Source organism: Rhinolophus sinicus, chromosome 1 (assembly GCF_057876585.1).
Source record: "Rhinolophus sinicus isolate RSI-liver-muscle chromosome 1, RSI-T2T, whole genome shotgun sequence".
NCBI lineage: Eukaryota > Metazoa > Chordata > Mammalia > Chiroptera > Rhinolophidae > Rhinolophus > Rhinolophus sinicus.
The window spans coordinates 68,151,390-68,174,768 of record NC_142501.1 but is presented as its reverse complement, the minus strand read 5'-3'; the positions used below and the strand labels follow the sequence as shown (position 1 = coordinate 68,174,768).

At 33.2% G+C, this 23,379-nt stretch overlaps 1 protein-coding gene across 8 annotated transcripts in view; it reads right to left on the bottom strand.

The window, feature by feature from the left end:
* Positions 1-23,379, bottom strand: part of CNOT2 (CCR4-NOT transcription complex subunit 2) — a 108,150-nt gene that overhangs the window by 19,247 nt on the left and 65,524 nt on the right. For 7 of the 8 annotated variants that reach the window (XM_019748936.2, XM_019748941.2, XM_088800713.1 and 4 more), the window contains 4 exons: positions 14,154-14,220; positions 3,571-3,718; positions 2,662-2,844; positions 263-342 (listed from right to left, as the gene is read on the bottom strand). In XM_019748936.2, coding sequence (XP_019604495.1) covers positions 263-342; positions 2,662-2,844; positions 3,571-3,718; positions 14,154-14,220 — 478 coding nt within the window. The remainder of the gene's footprint in view (positions 1-262; positions 343-2,661; positions 2,845-3,570; positions 3,719-14,153; positions 14,221-23,379) is intronic. The other variant, XM_019748942.2, reaches the window with a different exon arrangement.

Sequence of the window (23,379 nt, the reverse complement as noted above, 5' to 3'; positions counted from 1 at the left end):
AGGCTTCTCTAGGTATTAAGAAAATACTGGTATTAGAACATTATGCTATCACCGTGCCAAGTGAAAAAATATATTTAGGTATCTTCCAAGTGTTCACTGAATTAAATCCTATTCCTGTCAAATCTTCACTAAATTCAATTCTACCATTTTAACACACACACAAAAAAATCCTGTAATATTTTAAGACCAGTATGCTGAATTGCTTTATATTTCAAAGATCTACCATATTTTTTATAGGGTACTAGCTCCAGAATAAGCTTACCTGTTCCATTAAAAATGTTACTTGATAAGGAGTTATTCATTCCAAATGCCTGATTCCTGTTCATTCCAAATCCAGACATACTGGGTACATAGAAAATAATTTTAGATATACAGTAAGAACACTAACTTTCAGATGATGAAAAACAAAAGTGTATATTTTTGATCTCCTCATATAAAACAACATGTTTTAAAACAAATACTAATTTTATTTTTTTGAGTATAATCTTTAATTTTATTTAAAAACTTCCCTGAGTCCTTACATGAAAAACAGAGAACCAAAATGTCTTATACAGATTAATTAAAAAACAAGGAATTTATATATGTCTTGAAGAAAACAGAGATTAAGGGTACTACTTTGTGTACTTGGAGAACCAACTTACAAGATAGGTACTGGCAGAACTAACCTCAAAACTATGCTGTTTAATGTAAGACTATGGTTCCTGAACACCTGCTTTTCTTCCACTACTGGTAAGGCGTGCTATTGTTACTTGCCATAGAAGATCTTTTTCCTTACAGCCTGTCTTTTCCAACTAGAATATAAACTCCTCATGGACAAGGTCTGTGGCAAATTCATCTTTGCATCCTCTGCCCTTAGTATTCAGGAGGATACAACAGGCACTAAACAAATGTTCGGCTGACCTGAATTAAATGATGTTTTTCTTTAACTGAATTCAGTGTTCCAAAACACATCACTCTTATCTAAATACAGTGTATCTTTCAGCTACTTAAAAGAAAAAAATTCTGTCTGTAGTGCCTTCAATTCTAAATTAATGCACAACTGGTATATGGTAAATAGTTACAAATGCCTCCCCTTTTCCCAAAAGCCTAAACATGGGAAAATAAAAACAAAAAATAAGACTAAACCTAAAGCAAGGCCAGAAGTAATTAAGAATTTCAAAAAGAATTAATGAAAATTCTTCACTGAAAGAATTCATCTTTTACATCAAATTATCTGATAAAAGACAGTGTATCTGTGTTATGAGTAGGGTTAAATTGTTTGAAGATAACAGGTTTTTTCTGCTTTGTTTTTGTTTTTCTTCCCCCCCAAATCTGTAAAACTAACTTTGGCCAAACAATATCTTCATAAAATATACAGCTGGGGGAAAAAGAATACTTTAGTAGGAAAGCCAACAGAAATTTCTGTTTAATGGTATGTTGGAATTGCTGATGATACAGGCACCCTCAAACATTGAATAAGTACTAAGAAATGAAAACATTCTATAACAAACTTATCAATAGTAATGAGCAGGATTTTAGAGACCTATGTTTAATGACAATTTACAAGCAAAGTGTTTTTTTAAATCAATTAAAATGTGAAAAAAAATGGAAAGGCAAAAATTTAAATATACATTCAATGAACAATACTACAAGAAAGCAGAAAGATGTGATAAACCCAAGAAGTATTATACCATTAGGAATCTATCAAGGAGATTAGAATTTTGATAACCCTTTACAGATAGTAACTTTTTAAGAAATTAAAAGAACAGTAAAATTATGAAAGAAATACTAACAAATCGAAATAAGAGTAAGAATTGGAGCTTATGAGATGAAGATTAAACAGGAAATGGGTTAATAATCTATTTTAATTGAGATTTTACAAGTATTAGTTTAAAGAAAGTGAAATAAATATATGATGATAGCAACTAGATCAAGGTCCTTCCCCCCCTAGAATTCTCCATTTTAAAAAATTAGCAAATTTAAATGCTATTTTTGCAAGGAAGAAAGCCTTATATTATAGATCTAACTCTCATATAAATTATCTAAACAGCTTAAAAAATCTAACATAGTGGATAATTGGTCTTTATACTGTTGTTATTATTATTTGCATAATAGCATATGCAATGGATAATGCAAAAAGGAGTAAAAAAGCATAACAGGTCATCTTTTTGTTTTAAATCCCAGGACATGGCATAATTTTCAAATACTGTAGATGCAGTTTTAAAAAGTCTTCGGTTAGTCTCCAAAACTTAGTTTCAGTTGAAGAGGTACTTAACCAAAGCATAAGTGGAGCAAAGCAGTAATAACAGTCAAACATGTCTCCGGTCCTATTCATAACCCTGGAACTCTTAGCACACAGGTGACCAGCCTCACTGAGTAAAGGAAGGGCATTATCAAGAAAAATTTGCCTGGTGGCTACCTAAGAACAATCCTATTCTAACAGCAACAACAAAAGGCTTTAATGTGTTTTCTAAGATCACTGATTTTCAAAAGAACACGTCCTTAGTTTGGGGAAGTTCAAGTTGTAATGTTTAACAGAAAGAGAATCTCTGGTCATAAACACATGATGAAACACACTTATGAGACAGAAGCCACGACTCAAGAACAGAATGTTGAATATGAAAAGGCAAATCTGAAAATACCCAGAAAGACAAGTATACACAGTATCAATAAACATCTTACCTGTTCACAGTAAAAGGCTGTCGAGAAGGCTGCTGCTTTGGCATACATATTATGCTTGGCGAGCTTCTGTTGGGGCTACCTAACCCTGAACTGCTCATGCTATTTGTCCTGCTAGGAATTCCAATGCCCTGACCAACCTGGGAGTGGTTCATCATATTCCTAGGATTCATAGGCAAAATACCCCTGAAAAAGAAGTCCATTATACTAAATAAGCTCTCTACAATTACTCATTAAAATTCTCTGTAAATAATCAATTGGCCTAATTCTAGAACTTCAAACACACTTTCAAATTGCATTGCTAATTTTTATTAATTGAATTACTTTGTCCAGTCATTCTAGTTCTTTGAAAAGAAAACCAAAGTAAACAAACCAACAAAGGGCAAATTATAGTGGAAATAATATATGGTGATACCTAGGATGAGAGAACTATTAGTGTGACTATGACATAAAATAATACAACTGTATTTCACACGTAATTAGAATAATTTCATTCCAAATGTATGTCATTCTATCTTCTTCATACTAATATGCATCATCTATGTAATCTGTTTTATTTTATTCTCACTAGAGCAATGGGTGTGTGATGAAGGACGCAATAATCAGAATTATCTGAGGAGTGATTTTAAATTGCACATCCTCTGTTGAGGAAGAAAACTGGCTTTTGAAAAAGCTCCCCAGGTGGTGATTAACCCGATATCCACCCAGTTGACAATCAGTATGATAGTTTCAGGATAGAAACATCTTACACTGGACTCAACAATTTGCAGTGAATAAAAGGAGCAGAGGGTATCGACTTTCTTTTCCTCAGTGAAAGGCACTGAACTATTAGTTATCTTATTAAAAAACTAAAAAGCTTGCTTACTCTACAAAGATACATTTTGAGAAATATTCTGGTCCATCAATAAATACCTGCTTGGAGATGGAGGCGTGTGAAGTGACATTGTTGGTACCCCTGTTGTTGGCGTGACGTGGCTCGGTAACTGAGTGCCTTGTGATAAGCTGCGATTTAACTGAGGGGTATTGTTGCTCATCCCCCTCATTGGAAGGCCTAGTGCACCTAGTAAAAAAATTCAGAAGAAGGAAATTCATTGCCATCAGGAATGAAATTGTTATCCATCTTCTGGAGTTGGCAATTTAAAACATTTGAAAATGACCTAACATGTAATATAATATGCAAATTTTGAATGGATATATTAAATTCACTCCACATGGACTCTGATTTTAACAAAAATAATGTTCTAGTCTGAAATTTAGTATTATGAATGGACATTGCTTTTATATTTCTAATCTTTTCATATTTCTATTTTACAAAAACTATGTCTGTCAATGATTTAACAAATTAGATGACGTATGTTCAATAAAAACATTTTGTACAAATATGCCTTTAAGAAATTTGCAATCTTGTGTTTTTGTTTTAAATCATACCTAAGGTACAGACATTTAACCCCACTTTGCTGAACTTTAATTAACTTTAATTTTTGTGTGATCCTTCTTAAATGCATTTAAGAGTCTCTTTACCACTACTTTATACATACACACTTCTCAACATTACAATTTTTACAAACCCAACAGAAAATGCCAACAACTAATTAAAAACTCAACCTGAATATAACTAAAAGCAACAAAAATTTAAAACATTTAAAAAAGTTTTCAAAGTACAATGACCTTCTATTTATCCAGGACGCCTGGTGTCAGATGTAGGGATAAATGTGTTCCAGTAAGTGCCTTTTTAAAGACTAGTGAGGGTTTACCATTCAAACACAAAACACAAAAAAATTAACCAACTGGGATAAACATTTCAAAAATGTATGATATATTTCCTTCCTTTTATTAGTATGAAACATAAATTAGTATTTTCTTAATGACATAGAATTATCATGGATAACTAATGTGCTAGATGCCCCCCCCCCCCCCCCAATCCCTAAAAGTAAGGATGTTTAGCTCTTGCCTCCATTTTCCTGACCCACACTTTTCGGTACTTTCTGTTTCTGTCAGCTGTGGAATGGTACATCAACCAAGCTTATTCTGAACTGGAGGTTAAATAAAAGTGGTAAGATGTAGTGAGAGCTAATGATAAGTAGATGACTTTAGTGCTAAGGATTTAAAGGGACTCCCCTTGCCCCTTTACTGGTCTAATTTTGAGTCCAAGAATTGCACTGACCTGAATATTTTGAAACTATGACCTTCAAAAAAATTTGAAGTATATATACGCTCTGAATGTTTCCTTCAAATATCTTTGCAAAATTTATCTTTTGGCATAATAATGAACCATCTTCTAATCTAGGGATACCAGTGGATCACAAAGATTTCACTGGAATCTGCCAGCCTCAGTCCTCAGTTTATAGCCTAACTATGCTTCTCAACTGAATGAAGCCAATGAGTATAACTCAATACAGCTACTATATCATCCTCTTTTCATTCATGTTCCATGAAGACGTAAGTTTGGTTCTGCATTTCTTGAAGTCACATAAAGAGAACTGGCCTATATGCTGTTTTAATCACTATATGTATGTCTGGTCACTACACATTTTATGACAATGAGTATACCACTAGTTGCAGCCACTTTCTCTGAAACTGGGACAAAATAAGGAGGAAGAAGAGATTAAAAATCAGCCTGTATCAGATTTCTCCAGAAGAAATCAGTCTTTTCTTTCTTTCAATCACATAGTTTCCCCCTTGGCCCTCTAGAGGCTCCCATACTGAACCACCAAAGTGATACTTTTTACATCACTCACTCAATAAACATTTATTGAATGTCTACTGTGTGCTAAGCATGGTGCTAGCTGCTGAGGATACAGCAGTGAACAAGACAGAAAAAGGCTCCTACCCTCAGGGAGCTTGCATCCTTCTCCCCAAATATGCTGTCCTAAAGTCAGCTATAGCTGCAAATTTCCCGCGGAAATGTGTTTCTCAGTTACTAATCACCAAGAAATAATATACAATTTTTAACAGACTTCTCCAAGGTGACACAAAGAACCAAGAGTAGAATTTAGATCTCTTAACTTCTAGTGTTCTTACTGGCAGTCTTATGGGAGCTCAATATAATATTAAATTAGTGCCCTTGTGAGTTCCTACTGAATCTTAATACCGCTTACATAGTCTGCTTTTTCTCTTACTTTCTTTTTTCTTTTTTTGAATCTTACTTCTCTTCAAACTTTTTCTAAACCTCTATCTCTTGTTCTCTTCCATTTTCCTTTTCCCTCTCTTCTCTACACCTGTCAAGTTTTCTTTCCCTACTTTTACTTTTCCTCTTTTTTTCATTTCCTTTCACCTTCATTACTTTAAACATACATTTTCCAAAAATCTAGTACTCTTAGGCTCTTTTCTAATCATTGATAAGCCCTACAAAAAGACTCACTGAGATTTGTTTACTTCAACCCTTCACATACATATTATTCTATTCTGTCTTATGAAAATGTGTAACTTCAGAAATATTTTAGAGAATGGAGATTATCTGAACATTAGCAAAAAAAACTTTTGGAAAAGGAAACAAGAATGGGTAAGTCAGTTAAGGACTGGCAAAAGTGAGTTAATTTATAGTGCTGAGAGTGGAGGAAGACTTAAAGAAACTCAAAGATTAGCATTTACTTTTATTTTTCCTTCAACATTCTTGATTTCATTAAAGAAACTAATAAATTCAAAAGGTCTGATTTGCATTTTAACTAGGTAGGTATGAAAAAAATCAATAGAGCAGAAAGGAGTGTATCAATTTCAAACTGTATGATCAACCCTTGAATACTTTTAGTAACTGAATTATTTTAAATTCAATGTAAAAACCAAATCCCTTTAAAATATAATGAATTAGTATCGCTGAATAGGAATATACAAGGATTTATTTTTAGTAAATAAAATACACTAAGTCATTAAATTTGAGTTAGTTGAGTCAAACTATTACACTGGGTAGGTTCAGGGTCCTGAGGGAAAAATTGACTCTTTTACTAGTATGGTTACAAACAGTCATGGAAAATCATCTCCAAATTATTATATCAAGAAAAAGACATGTAAGCTAAAAGGGAAAAACAAAAAAACAGCTCACACACAAAAAAAGGTCTGGCATAAAATAGCTACAACAGGTAAATACAAATATTCACGCATGAGCTTATATACTGGCAAGTCAGAATTAAAATTTATCAAGCATCTATGTGTCAAGCACTATGCTACTTCATTTCCTTTCCTCCTTATAACAATCCTATAAAGGAAATATTTATTCCCTTTTTACTGAATAGGAATAAAAGAACGAAAAAAAGAAGTTAAAAAGGTTCTCAAACTCTTCTGAATCAAATTTTTCTTTCATTTTGACAAACTGATAATAATAATACAGTATTAGGAGGAATATATATATTCTAACTAGGAATCTATTTATTTGGCAGGGTGCCAAATCAAAGGATAAATTAAATTCTTTATTAATCATTTTTCAGAAACCCAAAAGAATATGATCTAAGAAATGTTTCCATAAATTATTTTCACTGCACGAACTGATTAACAGCATATCCCTTAAATACTTATGGGAAGATAATGTCATTCTTTATTCAAGGTTTTGCAAGGGATAAACAATACAACTTAAAAGAAAAAAAACTCAATCACAGCAACCAAATCCTTGAATACACATACTTACGTAACGGGTGAGGGGGGAAAAAAAAATCCCTAACTGATGCAAGAGGGCTTAAAGTGTCCCCATTTCCATTCCCAAAGCAATGAGCTTCCCCTAGGAACTCAATGTCGTACACACACTAACAAAGGACAACCATCTTCTTACCTCCAAAGTGTCCTGCATGTAGCTGGTTAATCCTCCCTGTAACATTATTTCATTATGCAATTTCCTTCATTAAATGAAAAGATTTTAGAGATAGAAAAGTCTCCAGAGATCACCATTAAATTTAGTTATAATGATCATCCAACTAAGTTATATATGAAGAACTAATATCAAGCACTAAGTGACTCGCCCAAGATGTAATTTCTTGACTCCTATTTCAATCCCTTTTTGCAACCAATCACTTTCCACTTCTTATAGCAGTTGTTAACTTTTGCATCACCTGGGTAACTTTAATGTCTGGGTCCAATGCTCAGAATCTGTGACAGTCTGGGTCTGGGCAATTCATGGGCAGTGGGATTTTTAAAACTCTACAGGTGTTGCTAGGGGTACAGCCGGGGTTGAGAACCACTGTTCTACAGTGTCAAATCCAATCACAGTTTAGTCTTTAACGTCCTGTCAGGTCCCAAAAGATTCTTCTAATCTTTATTTCATTTTCTTTCTTTCCCAGTTTTACTTTACTGAGATATAATTGACATATAACTCTTCCATTAATATTTTACTCACTCCAATACATACTCTTCTTACATACCATATATTTGGCTTACAATCTTTTTCCTTCTTTTTCTATCCACTCCCCTCATCTGCCCCTGAACATTTTATCCTTCTCCTCACCGAGAACACCTTCGACAAAAGACTTTTAAAAAAAAACAACTACCATGATCGAGCTGTTTACATGCAATATATGTATGGTGTGCTTGGGTGTGTGTATATAGGAAGGACCACTAACTCAGACTAACTCAGTGAAAGAAGAATGGATCTGGGATCAGAAAAATGTTTCCTGGAGGAGACTGTACATGAATTAAACAATGAAAGAGACCTAGCCAGGTATTCGGTGGTGGTGATGAGGAAATCAAGGGGATAAAAATGTTAACAACAGGTCAGTCTGAGAAAACAGCAAAATGTATGAAAATGCAGACAAGTGACAGGCCTGGGAAGAGTACGCTTGCTTCTGTGTACTAAGGATGTGTGAGACAAGAAGCATGGATGGAGCTAGCTGGCTTCAACATCCTCAACTATGAGAAGTTGCTGATATGTTAGAACCAGCTAAGCATCCCAGACGACATTGGCTGGATCTTTACAGCAGCTGGCACCCTACCTATGGAACAGCTGTGTGAAACCCTATATACACTTTTGTACTCCTCCTCAAGCTAAGTTTCCATTTTGGATTAGTGGAACCCATTCACAAAGTAACACAGGTCTCAAACCTCCCTTTCACATCCCACATCACCAAATCATATTAGCTCTATTTCTAAAACGGCCCACGTCTGACCCCTTCGCAACACCTCCACCACTCGCTCCAGTCATCCTAGTTTGCTTGCCTCAACTACTCCATGAACAGCCTTCTCTCTCTCATCACTGCTCCCTCCTCCATCCTGTCCATTTTCTACATACGTAGCAAAGTGATCTTTTAAAAATGATACTGTACCTTAAAAATTCTTCCTATTAAACTTAGAATAAATCGAAATTCTTTACCAAATCTTTACAAGACTCCATGATCTGACACCTGCCACTTCATTAATTTTCTATTTTGTTCATTACGCTGGTCCTCTCACCCTTAACACAATGAGTTCATTTTTACATTCTCACGAGTAAGAACTTTTGCATTGTTGTCTGTACCTGAGAAGCTCTCCCCCAGATCTTTCCAAGGACTACCCTTCTCAACATTCAGGTTTCCATTTGAATATTACCTTCTCAGAGACTGCCTATTTGCCTGATCCATGTAAAATATTAATTCCACCCATTTATCAATTATTCTGACTTTATTTTTATAGTACTTATTACCAGAATTATATTATTTACTTAGTTCTCTGCATGCTTATTCTGTCTTCCCCCCATTTATATATAAGCTCCATGAAAGTAGGAACTTTATTTGCCATACTCTCACATCTTGGAATAATACTTCACTCATGGTAGGTACTCAAAAAATGACACAGTAAATGAATAAATCCTACGTAATGCCTTAGTCAATACTCTTGCAATCTGTGGATTTAGCATTTGTAGTTTCTACTATGTGCAAATGGCCTCCTAGGGTCATGACATTCAGTAAGTATTAATATGTAGCATCCACGATTCAAAGAAACTGTTGTTCTCAACTCATGTCCACAGTTACACTTAGAAAGTAATATAATCTAGGCTCTAATATTTACTATCTGTATAACCTTGGGCAAATCCTTTAACCTTTCACGGGCTGTGGTAAAGATTAAATGAGTGAATTCATATAAAGTACTTAAAATAGCACCTGACTGCACACTACACACTTAATAACTATTAACTTGGGGGGCAGGACAGGAAGATGAAACCTGCATATGGAAAGAAAAAGTTAATAGGTGGTCCTAAAGGTGAATGTGGTAGCCTAATGGAGTAATGGTTTTCACCAGAAAAAGTTGTTTTCTGGGGGGAAACAGTTTGCTATAGCTGTGTTCTTGAACTTGGAAAGTGACAAAGATCTTGAGATATGTTTCGCAGAACTGTGAAGATTGTAGCTCTCAGCTAAAACCAATGTAACAGCCTAATAGGTTTCCTGTGCCTTAATAAACTAAAACACTCCCAAATCGATCCTACCCCGTGCTGTAGATGTTGTCCACACTACTGAAATAACCTTACCTAGAGTCTCTCCAAGGCCAATGTCAAACAAGATCTTATCTGTAAATCCTTTCCTGATCATTTTCCAAGATATGCAATTACTTTTGAAATACGTCCACTAAACTCTCTACTCATTCCTCCACTTAGTAAAATAACTTGTGTACTTATCCTACTATATTCGTGTACAGACCGTATCTTGCTCAACATTTCCTGAGTGCCTGCCATGTGCAGAGTCCTGAGGACGTAAAGGCAGTGAGCACACGCAGAACACGGCAGCACATGTATGAGTGTGGTGCAGAGATGGCACAGCAGAGAACGATCTCTCCAACCACACATCTGCAGTATCTAGCATGATTCAGTATAGCATATGGTAGGCACGCAGTTCCTCCCTCCTTTTTTTTTTTTTAAATATTAAATTTATTGAGGTGACAATTGTTAGTAAAATTACATAGATTTCAGGTGTACAATTCTGTATTACATCATCTATAAATCCCATTGTGTGTTCACCACCCAGAGTCAGTTCTCCTTCCATCACCATATATTCGATCCCCCTTACCCTCATCTCCCACCCCCCACCCCCCACCCCCTTTACCCTCTGGCAACCACCAAACCGTTGTCTGTGTCTATGAGTTTCCTCCCTCCTTTTTGAAGCTTTCCTGTACCACTGCAACTTACTGTGCTTTTCTCTCCAAACCTAAGTCTGTCCATAGTATTCAACATACCTCTACCCTATGTATTAGCATTGCAAGCTGTTATTTAATACTGTTTTATATAAAGGTCTTCACTTCTCCAACTGTAACGTGCTTCTTGACAGCAAGAACTCCCAGAGAGTTGTTCAGTTTTAATTCAAGTACCTTGTCCTCAATTTCCTGAAGCTACTACCAAAATGTGTCATCTGCCTACCTACACTGTCAACAGCATCATTTCTGAACCAGCCACCTATGTTCTGGTTCTCCACATGGTAAGTAACCTTCACAAAAGGTGTTCTTAAAACATGAGGCTAAAGGATATTGTTGAAAGCATGAGACCATGCCACTGCTCTCAAGCCAGGAGATCCCAAAAAGACAAGTTTATTTCCTCTCCCAGCTAGACACCAGGGTCCTCTGAGAATTCAGATAGACACAAATGTGTATGATGGATGCAGCCATACAGCTAGTTAATCCATGTGCCTATAAGATAACAGGCATGTGGGAAGCACTCAGTAAACAGTTTTCTTTTTCTCCAACCTTCCAAGGCTCTAGATCCTGTTAGTAAGAAAAAGTCACTCCAACTATACTACCACTTAATTTCAACGCACTGAATACCCAGGAGAAATTAATTACTGGTTCCCTTTTCGTTCTAATATAGTAGACAACTTTAGGAAGCCTAGGGATCTTTAAAACTCTAAGTATACCTACAGTTTTATGCACACACTCCAAGTAGAGAACAAGATCATACAACTTGAATACAACATTTTATTCACTGACTTCTATAGTTATCATGTGGTGCACAGTATTCACAGGAACTCCTGGATGAAAAGTTACTTATTTATTTAGATACAATCATACTGTGATCATACGAGAACCTGTGATCCAGCATTTCCTGGGTACCCTTATGTATTATGCAATCACTTCCACCCAAATCTGGCAAAATGGAGGTTTAAGCAGTTCTGTATCCTCTCCAAGAGGAATTCCCTCCCTTGTCTAATCTCGTTAGTCTTAGTTTTGGAGAGGGCACTCTTCCTTCTCCTAATCTCTCTAATCGTTAAGAACATAAAAACAGGAGACCTCCACTTTAACAGCATAAATTCCTACTGAACTTTGCCAATCTGAATATAGTTAATGGTGGTACTCAATACACTTGGAAGGCAAAAGAATTTAGTTATACGAAAACCAATGCACAATTACAATTAATTGCTCTAATAATAACATCTGTAATCTATTACTACCTACTTATTCCTTCCATCTCCTTTCCTTTATAAGGTCAGCCCCTTAACTTTTATGATGCTTAACTATTAAAACCTGGACCTCAAGTCCCCCATAGTAGCTGGTGTTCTCTTCTCTGACAAAGTATGTGTTCAGATTACTTACCAGCTAAATGATTTATTTGGTGCTTTGGGGTCTATCCTAACAGATACTGGGAATCCAGGCTCTCTCTTTTTTCACTACTTGTAGCTTCTAAATCAGTATGCTGGAAAGGAATAATTGTATCCTGACTTGAAACATTTTAGTTCCATCTAAATTGGATGGTTCAATTGATCTAAGGTTCAATTTTTCTGTAGGCTAATATCCACAATGTCAGTTAAAAAAGTGAGCCATATATTGAAAATGCTGGTTCACGACTACTACAGGAATATAGCCATTTAATATACTAAACTCTAACAGGAAATATTTGTCATACATGACCTCTTTTTAAACTAGTAAGTACCTTAAAATACATTTTCTAATGAAAATACCTTTGCACATTTATATCCTTAACAATCAGCACAATCATCTACACAAATTAAAAAGTCAATAAATGTCTACCATACCAATGAAATAATTATATTAAAAAACCTAAACCATTCCATATCTTAGCCCAATTACAATTTCACATTTGCAGATTAAAAAAAATAGATCAGATTTTTAAAGTCCACAGTAAGTGATTTTACTGTAAAAAACTGCCATTCTCCTTCATCACATAACCTTAGCTTCTCAAATATAATTTTTCTCCATTCCATATCTACTTTTTTGCTGTGATAAATTGTGGGCTTTAAAAATAAAACAAAGTAAGTTCTTTGCAGTTACGCTATAGAAATAAATGGTAGCTTTAAAATAACTAGATATTTCCATGGTAAGGATTATCAGGAAACGTGAAAGTAGTAGGTTTCACACTAAAACACAAGCTAAATGAAACAAACTGCTAGCTAATTTTTCAACAACAAGGATGAACATTTGTGGATAAATAAGCAACACTTCTTTTAATAATAAAAGCTTTTAAAATATGTTCTCTGCTTAACTACAGGAAAACTGCTAATATCTATAAGCAATCAATAATTTTATTTACTAATTCTGTATTAATAAAATTGTGTTCCATAGCAAGAGAAAGGACATAAAGAAAAAAGTAGATGGAAACTATATTTGTCTAACAAAAAAACTGTCTTCCCCCTACTATCTTCAAAATAAGTTTGAAGGGTAAAGTGAAGGGTAACCTAACAAAACTTTGCCGTTTATTACACTGGGAAAGAGTTTCAAATCAAATAAGTGATTTTTATTTGAAGCTAGTTAAGATACTTGGCCATCAGATTACCTTCTCTAGTTACCTTATTATTCTGTAATCTACGCCAGGAATTTATATCCCTTTTAACACTCTCCTCCCATTAACAGAGATGAGATCAGCAGCAGTTTGACATTAACAGATATGATAAACTATTATTAATATATAACAGTTTGAAAAATTAATTTGAAAAAATAGGAAGATTTTATAATTTAGCTTTATAAAGGTTTTATATGATCATAGCTAAAATTTATTGAGCGCTTACTATGCGCCAGGCACTGTGCTAAGCGCTATAAAACTACTACAATACTTAAAAAGAAATAAAATCCTGTATATGGGAAAAGCATTAAACTGTGAGTCAAAAATATAGATTCTATACCCAGACTGAACTAAAGTAAAAGTAGAAATATTTGCTAAACAAAGAGAACTTTTGACAAACTGTTAAGTAATGGGCTTACGTTATTAAAAAGGCCAAAACACACAAACAAAACAACCTAGTCAAGTGACAAAAAGAAAAAAACAAAAAACAAAACTTTTAACTTCCTCTAACTGAAAACAGAGATGTCTATTTTTAATTTGTGTAGCAAACTCTTCTCCAAAAATATTACAAAAGAATATAGACACAAAAGATGCCCAAATAAATTTTATCTATCCTATAACCAAGTAACAAATTTTGAATTAGAAAGGTCTGAAATAATGAGTGAGGTTTTGCTATGTAAGTGAAATAAAAAAACCCTAAAAATTAAGTTATCTTTCCTTTTAAACCCTAGAACAAACCCACAAGGGCAGTATCGGTTGTTCTTTACTTGGTAGCTACATTTTCTTTAAATAAAGTATTCCAGAATAAATACAAAATTCTTACTTTGTTGCCCGTATAAACTTGCCCCAAACTGAGACAGCTGACCTGATGTAGATGGTGATGCCAGCATCTAGAAACAAATTAATTATATTAGAGCATAAAGAAAAGTACACAGATGTACATGTTACAAATCTGTACAATATATCATAATACATTAAGTCAAACCCACATTTCTCATTCTTCAGAAAAAAGCATAAAACAAACATTACATAATAAATTCCATGTTCCTTAAGAAACTATCACAATTGGATGAAATCAAGCTGTGCAAATAAAATGAATTTTTTATTACTACAAAAGTTTTTTTTCAAGCTACTCTAAATTAAACTATAGCAGAATTATTTCGCTTTAAAAGAAAATAAACTAGGCTAACAAAAACATGAAGTCAGTATCTGGAAGTCTCTAAATTTATAAATGAAATTACCTAATTGTTAGACGCTATATAAAGCTAAATTCTAAATTCAGTTCATTAAAGTTGAAAATAAAATTACCTAAATAGAAGATGTATATTTTGTAATAATAGTTCCTGATTTTTATATACAAATAACTGATGTGTATCACACGGGTAGAAAAAAAATCTAACAAATATAAACACAACCATGTACGTGGACACAATACCAAAAATAAGTCAAAATACTTACAAAAATATATAGACTTGGTATATAATGTATACCGTTTGTTAGAGAGTAAGGTGAATTTCATGGCATTTCCATATAGTGTCTTTCAGTTTGTTGCATCAAAGTCTTTTTTTTTCCTAGTAGAATATAAATTCTTTCAAGGCATATTATATTCCTGGAACATGTTCTATTCATTTTTTATTTCCTCATAGACTACCACTGTATGTGGCAGTGCTATACACAAAGTAGATAATTAAACAGAGTGAAAGTGTACAAGTAAGTGCATGTTTGTGCATTATTCCCTGTCTTATACTAAGCAACCATCAAACTACCTTAATTAAACAAGACATGGGCTGTATCATCAAGTGGATTATAATCTAGTGAAAGAAGAGAATGAATTATACAACTAATTATATTCTAAGGCACAGTGTGGTAAACTCTCTAAAGGAAGTATAAAGGACTACCAGGAGAAAATAATTCTAAACAAGGGTGAAATAACAGGAATACTTTGTAAAACAGTAACATCTCATGTCAATATAGATGAGTGGTCTTCCAGGCTGAGAATACACAGTGAAGGTACATCTGATCAAAGTTAGTGACGTGATTAGAATACAAATAACACACATTAGTGACTGGATAACAGATTAATTAAAGAAAGGAGATAGGGTTGCCCCTATGCATACTGAGGCATAAAAGAATGGGAAATAAAAGAGTATGCCGGGGCTAAATGTAAAGGGTCTTCTTAAATGTCATACCAAAATGGCTACCGACTATGGCAATAAAGAGAAAAAATAATATCAAGCTAGGAAATGACATGATCAAACTGTACTTTGGGAAGATAATTCCAATAGCAAAAATGGATGGAAATGGTAACATATTAAACTAGAACAGAAGTGGGACTGCACAGGCATTCTGATGGTAGAAGCAACAGTATTTGGTGCTATATTGAAATAGCTGAGGTATGGGGAAAAGGAGGTGGGTGAAGAATCACCAGACAGGGAACTATCAGAGGTCACTCTGGTTTCCAGTGAAAAACTGTGCTGACGCTGACCACATTAGGAAACCAACAGGAGAAATATTTAAGCAATAGAGGTTTTATAATACTTCATGCTATTTTCATGTCAAAATTTTGAGTTATTTCATTCTAAAATGCAATAATTTTTATACTACTGTAGTTTTAAGTTAATGATACATATCAGACTCTAGTAAGGTAGAGATGTTACACACTACTCTAAAATAATAGTATTTAAATCTAGAAACAAATTTTCTAAAAAAGCATCACACCTTATAAATATTCCTTTTCATATCCAGAGGATATGTAATCTAAACAAAATGAAAAAATACACATTTCGTGCCTGATTGAGTCCTTTTTTTAGGTACCATTGTCATGACTGTTACCACGTAACTGGAAATATTTTAAGCTCATTAAAGATTAATTTCCAAGTCGCAAGAACAAGATCAAAGAAAACGTGTAATATATAGTGAAGCTTTCGTTAGTGAAAGAAGGTAAAAGGTTTCAGGGTCAAGATTTTCGGTTATCATTATAAGGAATAAATGAAAGTAAAAGAGTACAGCTGTTTTCAAAGGCGTCAAATATGTTGTTGGCCAACATGAATGCATGACTTAGAATGACCCATAATGTGAACATTTTAGAATGGACCATTTAAAATGTTACTTTTCCCAGAAATGTATATGTTTAGTGCATATGTAACTCCTAAGAACAGACATTTTAGTCTGCTTTCTCACAAAGGTCACATGTACATACATTCACAAGTGAGTTACAGGTGTGCCGAGACACTGGCCCTCTCAGCACTGAGAGGCTAAGTAGGGAAGGAGGCACAGTAAGAAGGCAGAGAGGGCATGCTCCCTGGACCAGTCATTGGAGACCAAGAACATCAGGAGATCCACTAACCAGACAGACATATTAAATATCATTTTCTCAATGTGTGAGTACATGAAGAAAGTTAGAAAACTCTGCTTTACAGGAATATGAAAGTAGTTTAAAATTTCAAAACATCCATGTAAAGCAAGCAATGATCAGCTATACAAATAGATGTTAAAATGACTGCCTCAAAACATGTCAAAAATGCATATATAATTTCTTATAAAGAAATATATCAGGCTTATAAAGAAATTATATACCTGATGTATATACCTGATGGTATATACATGTTTTAAACTCCAAAAACATGCTTCATGAAATATATCAGGCTAAAAATAGATTTAAAACAATAAAGCAATGTGAATGGGATAATATGAAATGGAATGTGAAATGTTATTTATGAGGGCAAAGAAAATGCGTAAGAAATGTACCCTGGCACAGCAATAAGTACAATTAACAGAAAACAGAAAATTTACATACATTTTAAAATGCTGAAAGTTAACAATATAAAGGTAAATTTCTTATGTAGAAAAATATAGATCAAGAGACACATTACAGTGTGCAGTAAGAAATGCAGCAGAAGTAGAAAGACCTCAGCTTTGGAGTCAGAAATAAATCTGGGTTTGAATCCTGGTTCTGCACTTACCTAGGGGAGAGCCGAGTTTGTTTCCTTCCTGTAGGTGGAAGTAACACTACCTACCTCATGAAGTTGAAGTGAGGCTTAAATGAGGTAAGATATGGAACACAGTAAGTGCTCAATAAATGGTGACAGAAGCTGCTAATAATCTAGACTTCCTCCCAGCGGAACTCATTAACAGCAGTCAGGGGCACTCAGCCTTTGGGTTAATTTTTTGAATAGTACCCTAAATTAATTTTTGCTTAAGAAGCTAAAGAAAGAAGTTTATCACCACAAATTCCTGGTAAAATAAGGACAACTTGTGTTCTTAGAGGGGAAAATGGTAGAAAAGGATCAAATGTCAGTCAGTAAAACGCTGAAATCAAGTAGAATACTGTGTTCCCAGTCTAAATAAAACCATCATAACAATTATACTCTTCCTCATTTCTCAGTCTATAATAAACACTGCAGTCAAACAACAACAATAAAAACCAGGAAGCAACTAGAACTAGTAATGCGATTCAAGTTATTTCCCTGACCCAACTAAAAAGCCCCTTGACCTTTTAATATATAGAATGTCAAATAAATCAACAGATCATAAACTATTTCTAAATTATTTACACCGCTACTAGATAAAAACTGAAATTCACAACCAAAAAATCTAAAAATTTTAGTTTAAAAAAATGTGTATTTTAAAATTTAATAGGCAAATCTGGCTCCTGCCAGCAATCCATAACAGCACCTGTGCTCTCAACAGTAACCACCTCTCACAATTACTCCTTCCAATAAGTGTACTTTCAATTACAAATCCTATTTTAAGAAACAGTAAAATCAGTTTGGTCAAGAAATTACTTCAAAGTATAAAAAATAAAAATTTCCTGACCACAGAAGCAATTAAAAAATGAACTAAATTTTCAAATGTTTTTAAAAATTCATTGTACAATATACTTAAATGTATGGTGATAACATAATTCCTAGCATTCTGTTTTTATTTCAGGACAAAAACAACAAAGAAATATGACTTTGACTATATCATAGCTACAAACAGAAAAAGAAACAAAGGGAAATGTAGACAGAATCTGAAGAACATTTTAAAATTAAAAATAGTATGGTTAAAAAATACATGAAACCACTGAAGTCAGAATGAAATCTAGTAAACAGGCAAAAAAAGAGAGAAAGACTATGTAAAGCTAATACAGTAAAAAAAACGAAAGAATGGTCTTTCTCTTGTCCCCCACACGGACATGGGAGGGAGCAGGCAGAAAAATAAACTTAGTCACAGGACGTGTTATCTTATGAATAAGATAACTAACAACAACTTATGAATTTACTAGGTATTTCAAGTAATTTTGCTTAAACATAAAATTTTCAAAACCAAAAAGTATAATATATGCTGAAATAGTAATAATTGTCAAATAATTAATAAAAAAGTGTGGGAATGAACATCTTTATATTTTTCTAAATTTTTGGTTAGAACCAAAGTACAAATTTATAGAAAGCATAACCAAGGACTGTTCACATTTTTAAAGGCTCTTACTACGCACTGATAAACTGCTTTCTACAAAGTCTGTATTAATTACACTTCCACAGCAGTGGAATGATCCCTCACAGATATTGGCTCTTCTTCCATTAAAAAACAACAAAAACTCCTTGCTAATATGATAGGAATCAAATGGTATTTTCTGAATATGAATTATTATTGAGACAAAACATTTTGCAATCATTTTTGTAGATAGAGCAAAATTTGATATAGCTTGTATCATTTTAACTTCCTTTCATAAATAAGTTTTTATCTTTAAAATACTGAATTTGAAGATTATGTGAATGTCAATGAATTTAAGAGGTTTTAGAACATTCCCTTCAAATGATCTGACATTTAATTCCAATTTCTTTAGAGTACAGTTTGTTTTATTTCCATTTAACTTTATCAGGTTATCACTCTTATAAAAATTTGACATTTATATGCATTCACATTTTCTATTAAAACTTTTAAAGGTGATTTTTGAGTTTTTAAGGTAAATAATATCATCTGCAAATAATGTTAATTCTGATACTTTTTAATATCAACTTTCCTTCCCTTTCTTTAACAAAGACTCACTGAGAAACTACTATGTCCTACACATTGTTAGAGATTCTAAGAACACAACAGCAAACTAAACAAAGTCCTTCTCCTTGTTAAATTTAAATTCTAATGGAGTAGACAGGATAATGAACAAGAAATATGTACTTTCAGGTAGACAGATGCTGTAATTGTTAAAATGCAAGAAAGAATTTAGAAAGATATAGAGGGAGTAGTACTGATAGTATATACGAGGCTACTTAGGAACAGTGATCAGAGAGGTTTCTCAGGAAAGATATTTTAGCAGATACCTGGATGTAGTGAGAGAGAGAGAGAGAGAGAACCATGTGAAGATTTGAAAAATGAAAGTACTAAGGTCCTGAGATCGAACGAATTCAATGAGCTGGAGAGTCAGCCAGCACGACTCCAGTATGTAGTTAAGTATTAATCATGAGGATGACAATGATAATGGTAATAGAAGGTATCCTTATTTTATGCTGGAATTTAATAAAATATTGATTATTAATTGGCCTGCAAGAAATCCCAGTTGCTCTAACTGCTGTAGGCTAATGCAAGGATGAAAGCTATGAGTTCAAAAAGGTATGCGTTCAAAATAGGTGGTGTTTGCCAAAATAAGGAAGTAGCCTACTCTTAAAGTTTAAAGAATTTTTAAAAGTAAGGAACAGATATATATTTCATATCTTTATAGCATATACTAAAACAAGCAAAGAGATTCCCACAAGTTTGTCCTTCCAAAATGATTATGCTTAAGAAAGATTAATGAGTACACAAAGACTAGTAAGTCTAGAAAATACGTTAGCAATTAAAATACAAATACGTATATATTAAAAAAAAAACTCTAAGAGTTGTCTACGACATGTCTTATATGAATATTTTTCATTTTCTATAAGGTCTCCAAAAAGAAAATAATTATAACAAAAAAGAAATCAAGCCAATATCTGCCTCTGATTTATTTAGTCTTTTAAAAACATTTAAGTTAATGTATCTGTAATATTTACAAAATTACTTATATTTCAAAATAGCAAATTCAGCATTCTAAAGACAGACACATTCACATACAGGCATCTGTTGAAATAAAAGGTCTCGGAAAGTGAAAACTAGTCCTAAATAACTACTTAGCACTTTAATCAGCACACAATCTCATAAAGAACAGTTTCCCAAATACTTCTATAACCACGTACCGTGTTTCCCAGAAAATAAGACCGGTCTTATATTAACTTTTGCTCCAAAAGACACATTAGGGAGTATTTTCAGGGAATGTCTTGTTTTTTCATGTACAACAATCTACATTTATTCAAATACAGTCATGTCATCTTCTTCTGGAACATCGTCATGACGTACTAAATGCGTCCGTCTGGCTGACAATCTTAACTGCGGCTTATTTTTGGGGAAACGCGGTATATGATGAAGAAAGTAACATTTTATGCTCTATGAATAGGGTAAATCAAGAAATTGGTTGGTTTTGTTTTTTGTTTTCTGTTTGATAATTGGCTTAAAGATTTCCTCAACCACTGGCCAGTTTTCCTTTATCATAAATTACAATTTAAAATTATTTTCTCACTGTTCTCAGATAGAAAAAATTACAAAATTATCCCATTTAGTATTTTAAAATTTTTTCTCTTCAAAACGTTTTATAAAAAACAAAATAATCATTATTTGCAGATGATACATATAACCATACCTAAAAAAATTAAGAAATTGGATGGAATGTTATTCATATCAGTAGCAATATTTATTTAACATTTACTATCTGGTCTTCTAAAAGTTTTTCACACAGTTATTCATTAAATCCTTATTACCACCCAGGAGTCCTATACTATTATTCCTATTTTATAGATAAGAAAACACACACACAGACTGAGTAACTTGCCCACGGCACACAGTAAATCATGTGGCTGAGATATAAACTGATCCAGTAGGATTTCCAGAGCCCACATTCCCAATCAACAAAAACTATTAAAAGAGCTTTGTAAAATAGTTGGTTGTAAGTATATACACAAACTATTCTATATCAGTAAAAAAAACAATTAAAAAATGTAATGAAAATAGCAACCATAAAACCCTACTTACTAAAAGGCATAAAGAACAGGAATAAAAAACAGACATACTCTTCTGAAAGAAGGTAAACATCAGTGTAAATGTGCAATAGTCAAAAACATTTTTATAAAGGATGGGAAAGACCTTACCTGACTAAGATGTGAAAATTGTCTATACACTACAGCAATTCAACTATGTTGTAGTTCTGCCATAGAAACAGTATGATAAACAGAACAAGCGAGTTTAGAAACAGGCCCAAGAATACATCAGACATTGGTATGTATTAAAGAAGAAATTAAGGGAAGGCCAAATTACTGAGAGGAGGCCAAATTACTGAATGCAGGCCAAATTCAGCACACTGCTTATATTTATAGGGTGTATGAACCAAAAAGAAAACTTTTTTTTACATTTTAAATGGTTATACAAATACCCACTTAATATCCTTTATTTAGCCTCTTGGCGTGCAAAGCTAAAATATTTACTATCTGGTGATTTATGGAAGTTTTCTGGCTGCTAATCTAATCATAAACGGTGTTGGGACAATTGGTGAGGGGGAATCTGGCATCATAAAATTCACACCTTACACCAATAAACATTTCTACTTTCCTAATGGATGTAAGTTATATGTGAAGAGTGAAGCACAAAAGTGCTAGAAGAAAGTAGTTGAGAAAAGTCTTTCTAAGTGTAATGTGTAATCTCAAAAACAGAAACCATAAAAAAAAAGAGACTGATGAGTCAAATTCAATAAAAATGATGAATATTTTAAAAACCAAAAATTAAATCGAAAGCAAAAAACTGGGAAAATATTTGTAACAAACAAGATGTTATTAATCTTCATATATAGAAAACACTAAAAAGTAAACGTTACCATCTCAACAGAGAAATAGAAAATGGTACAAAAATAGGTAAGCCACAAAGGAAGAACTACAAATGGCCAATAACTACATAGAAAAGACACAACTCTCTCTCTCTCTCTGTGTAAACCTAGTAATATTCTGCTGTACATTAAAACAATAAATTGGTTTTGTCTGTTGGGAAAGACTTAAAGGCATGGAGAGTGCTGATGACAAAAAATTGCCACAAGCTTTCTGATGGAAAATATGTCACTATGTCCCAGAGATTTAAATAACATTTTTAAGATAAAGTAAAAAATCAAAATCTTAGCAACAAATTAATTATTCCTGACTATCAATATTATGGGTACTTTTCTTCTCCCATGCACATTTTGTAAAATTTGTATAATGCTCCTGGTACTATTCTGCAATTTAAAAAAGTATCAGCGACAGCAAACATTGATAAGTAGTTACTACACACATTATTATGAGTCCCATTTTACAGATGAGAAAACTGAAGCTTGGAGAAGTTCTTGCTAATAGGCAAAGCTAAGATCCAAACACATACCTGTAGTGCTTTAGTGCCAAAATTCTTAATACCTATGTCTTATTACGTTCTTATTTAAAAAAAAAAAAAAAAAGTTTTATGAAGCAAATCATTCTGTGTTCATTCTGTGACAACTAGACTAGAACAGTAACCAATATATGTGAGTATGTGAATAGATGTAAATAATTCTGACTAAAAATATTGACATATTTCTGCTCTCTGAAAGAAAAATAACTCTATCATTTATTCTTCTCACATTATTTCAGATTCAGTTTGAAAGTTTCATATCTTCCTAATTAGAATAAGTGCTTTTCATAAATAAATAATATTCCACTGCCACTTTTCCATCAAACTTAATTTGCACTACAATCACAGTAACACACATGTAGATTAGTTTTATAGTTTCTGCAGTGATGCTACCAGAAAGACATTCCAAAATCCTTTAACTGCAAGATCAACACTTAAACAGAGCAACTTATATAAAAAAATAATTCTATTGTAATTTATATAAAATAGCTAGGACAGAAATATAACAGAAAATTAATTAGATGACATTATTCTATCAATTATTAAAATGCACACTAATTATGAAGAAAACCACCACACACATAATTTGAAAA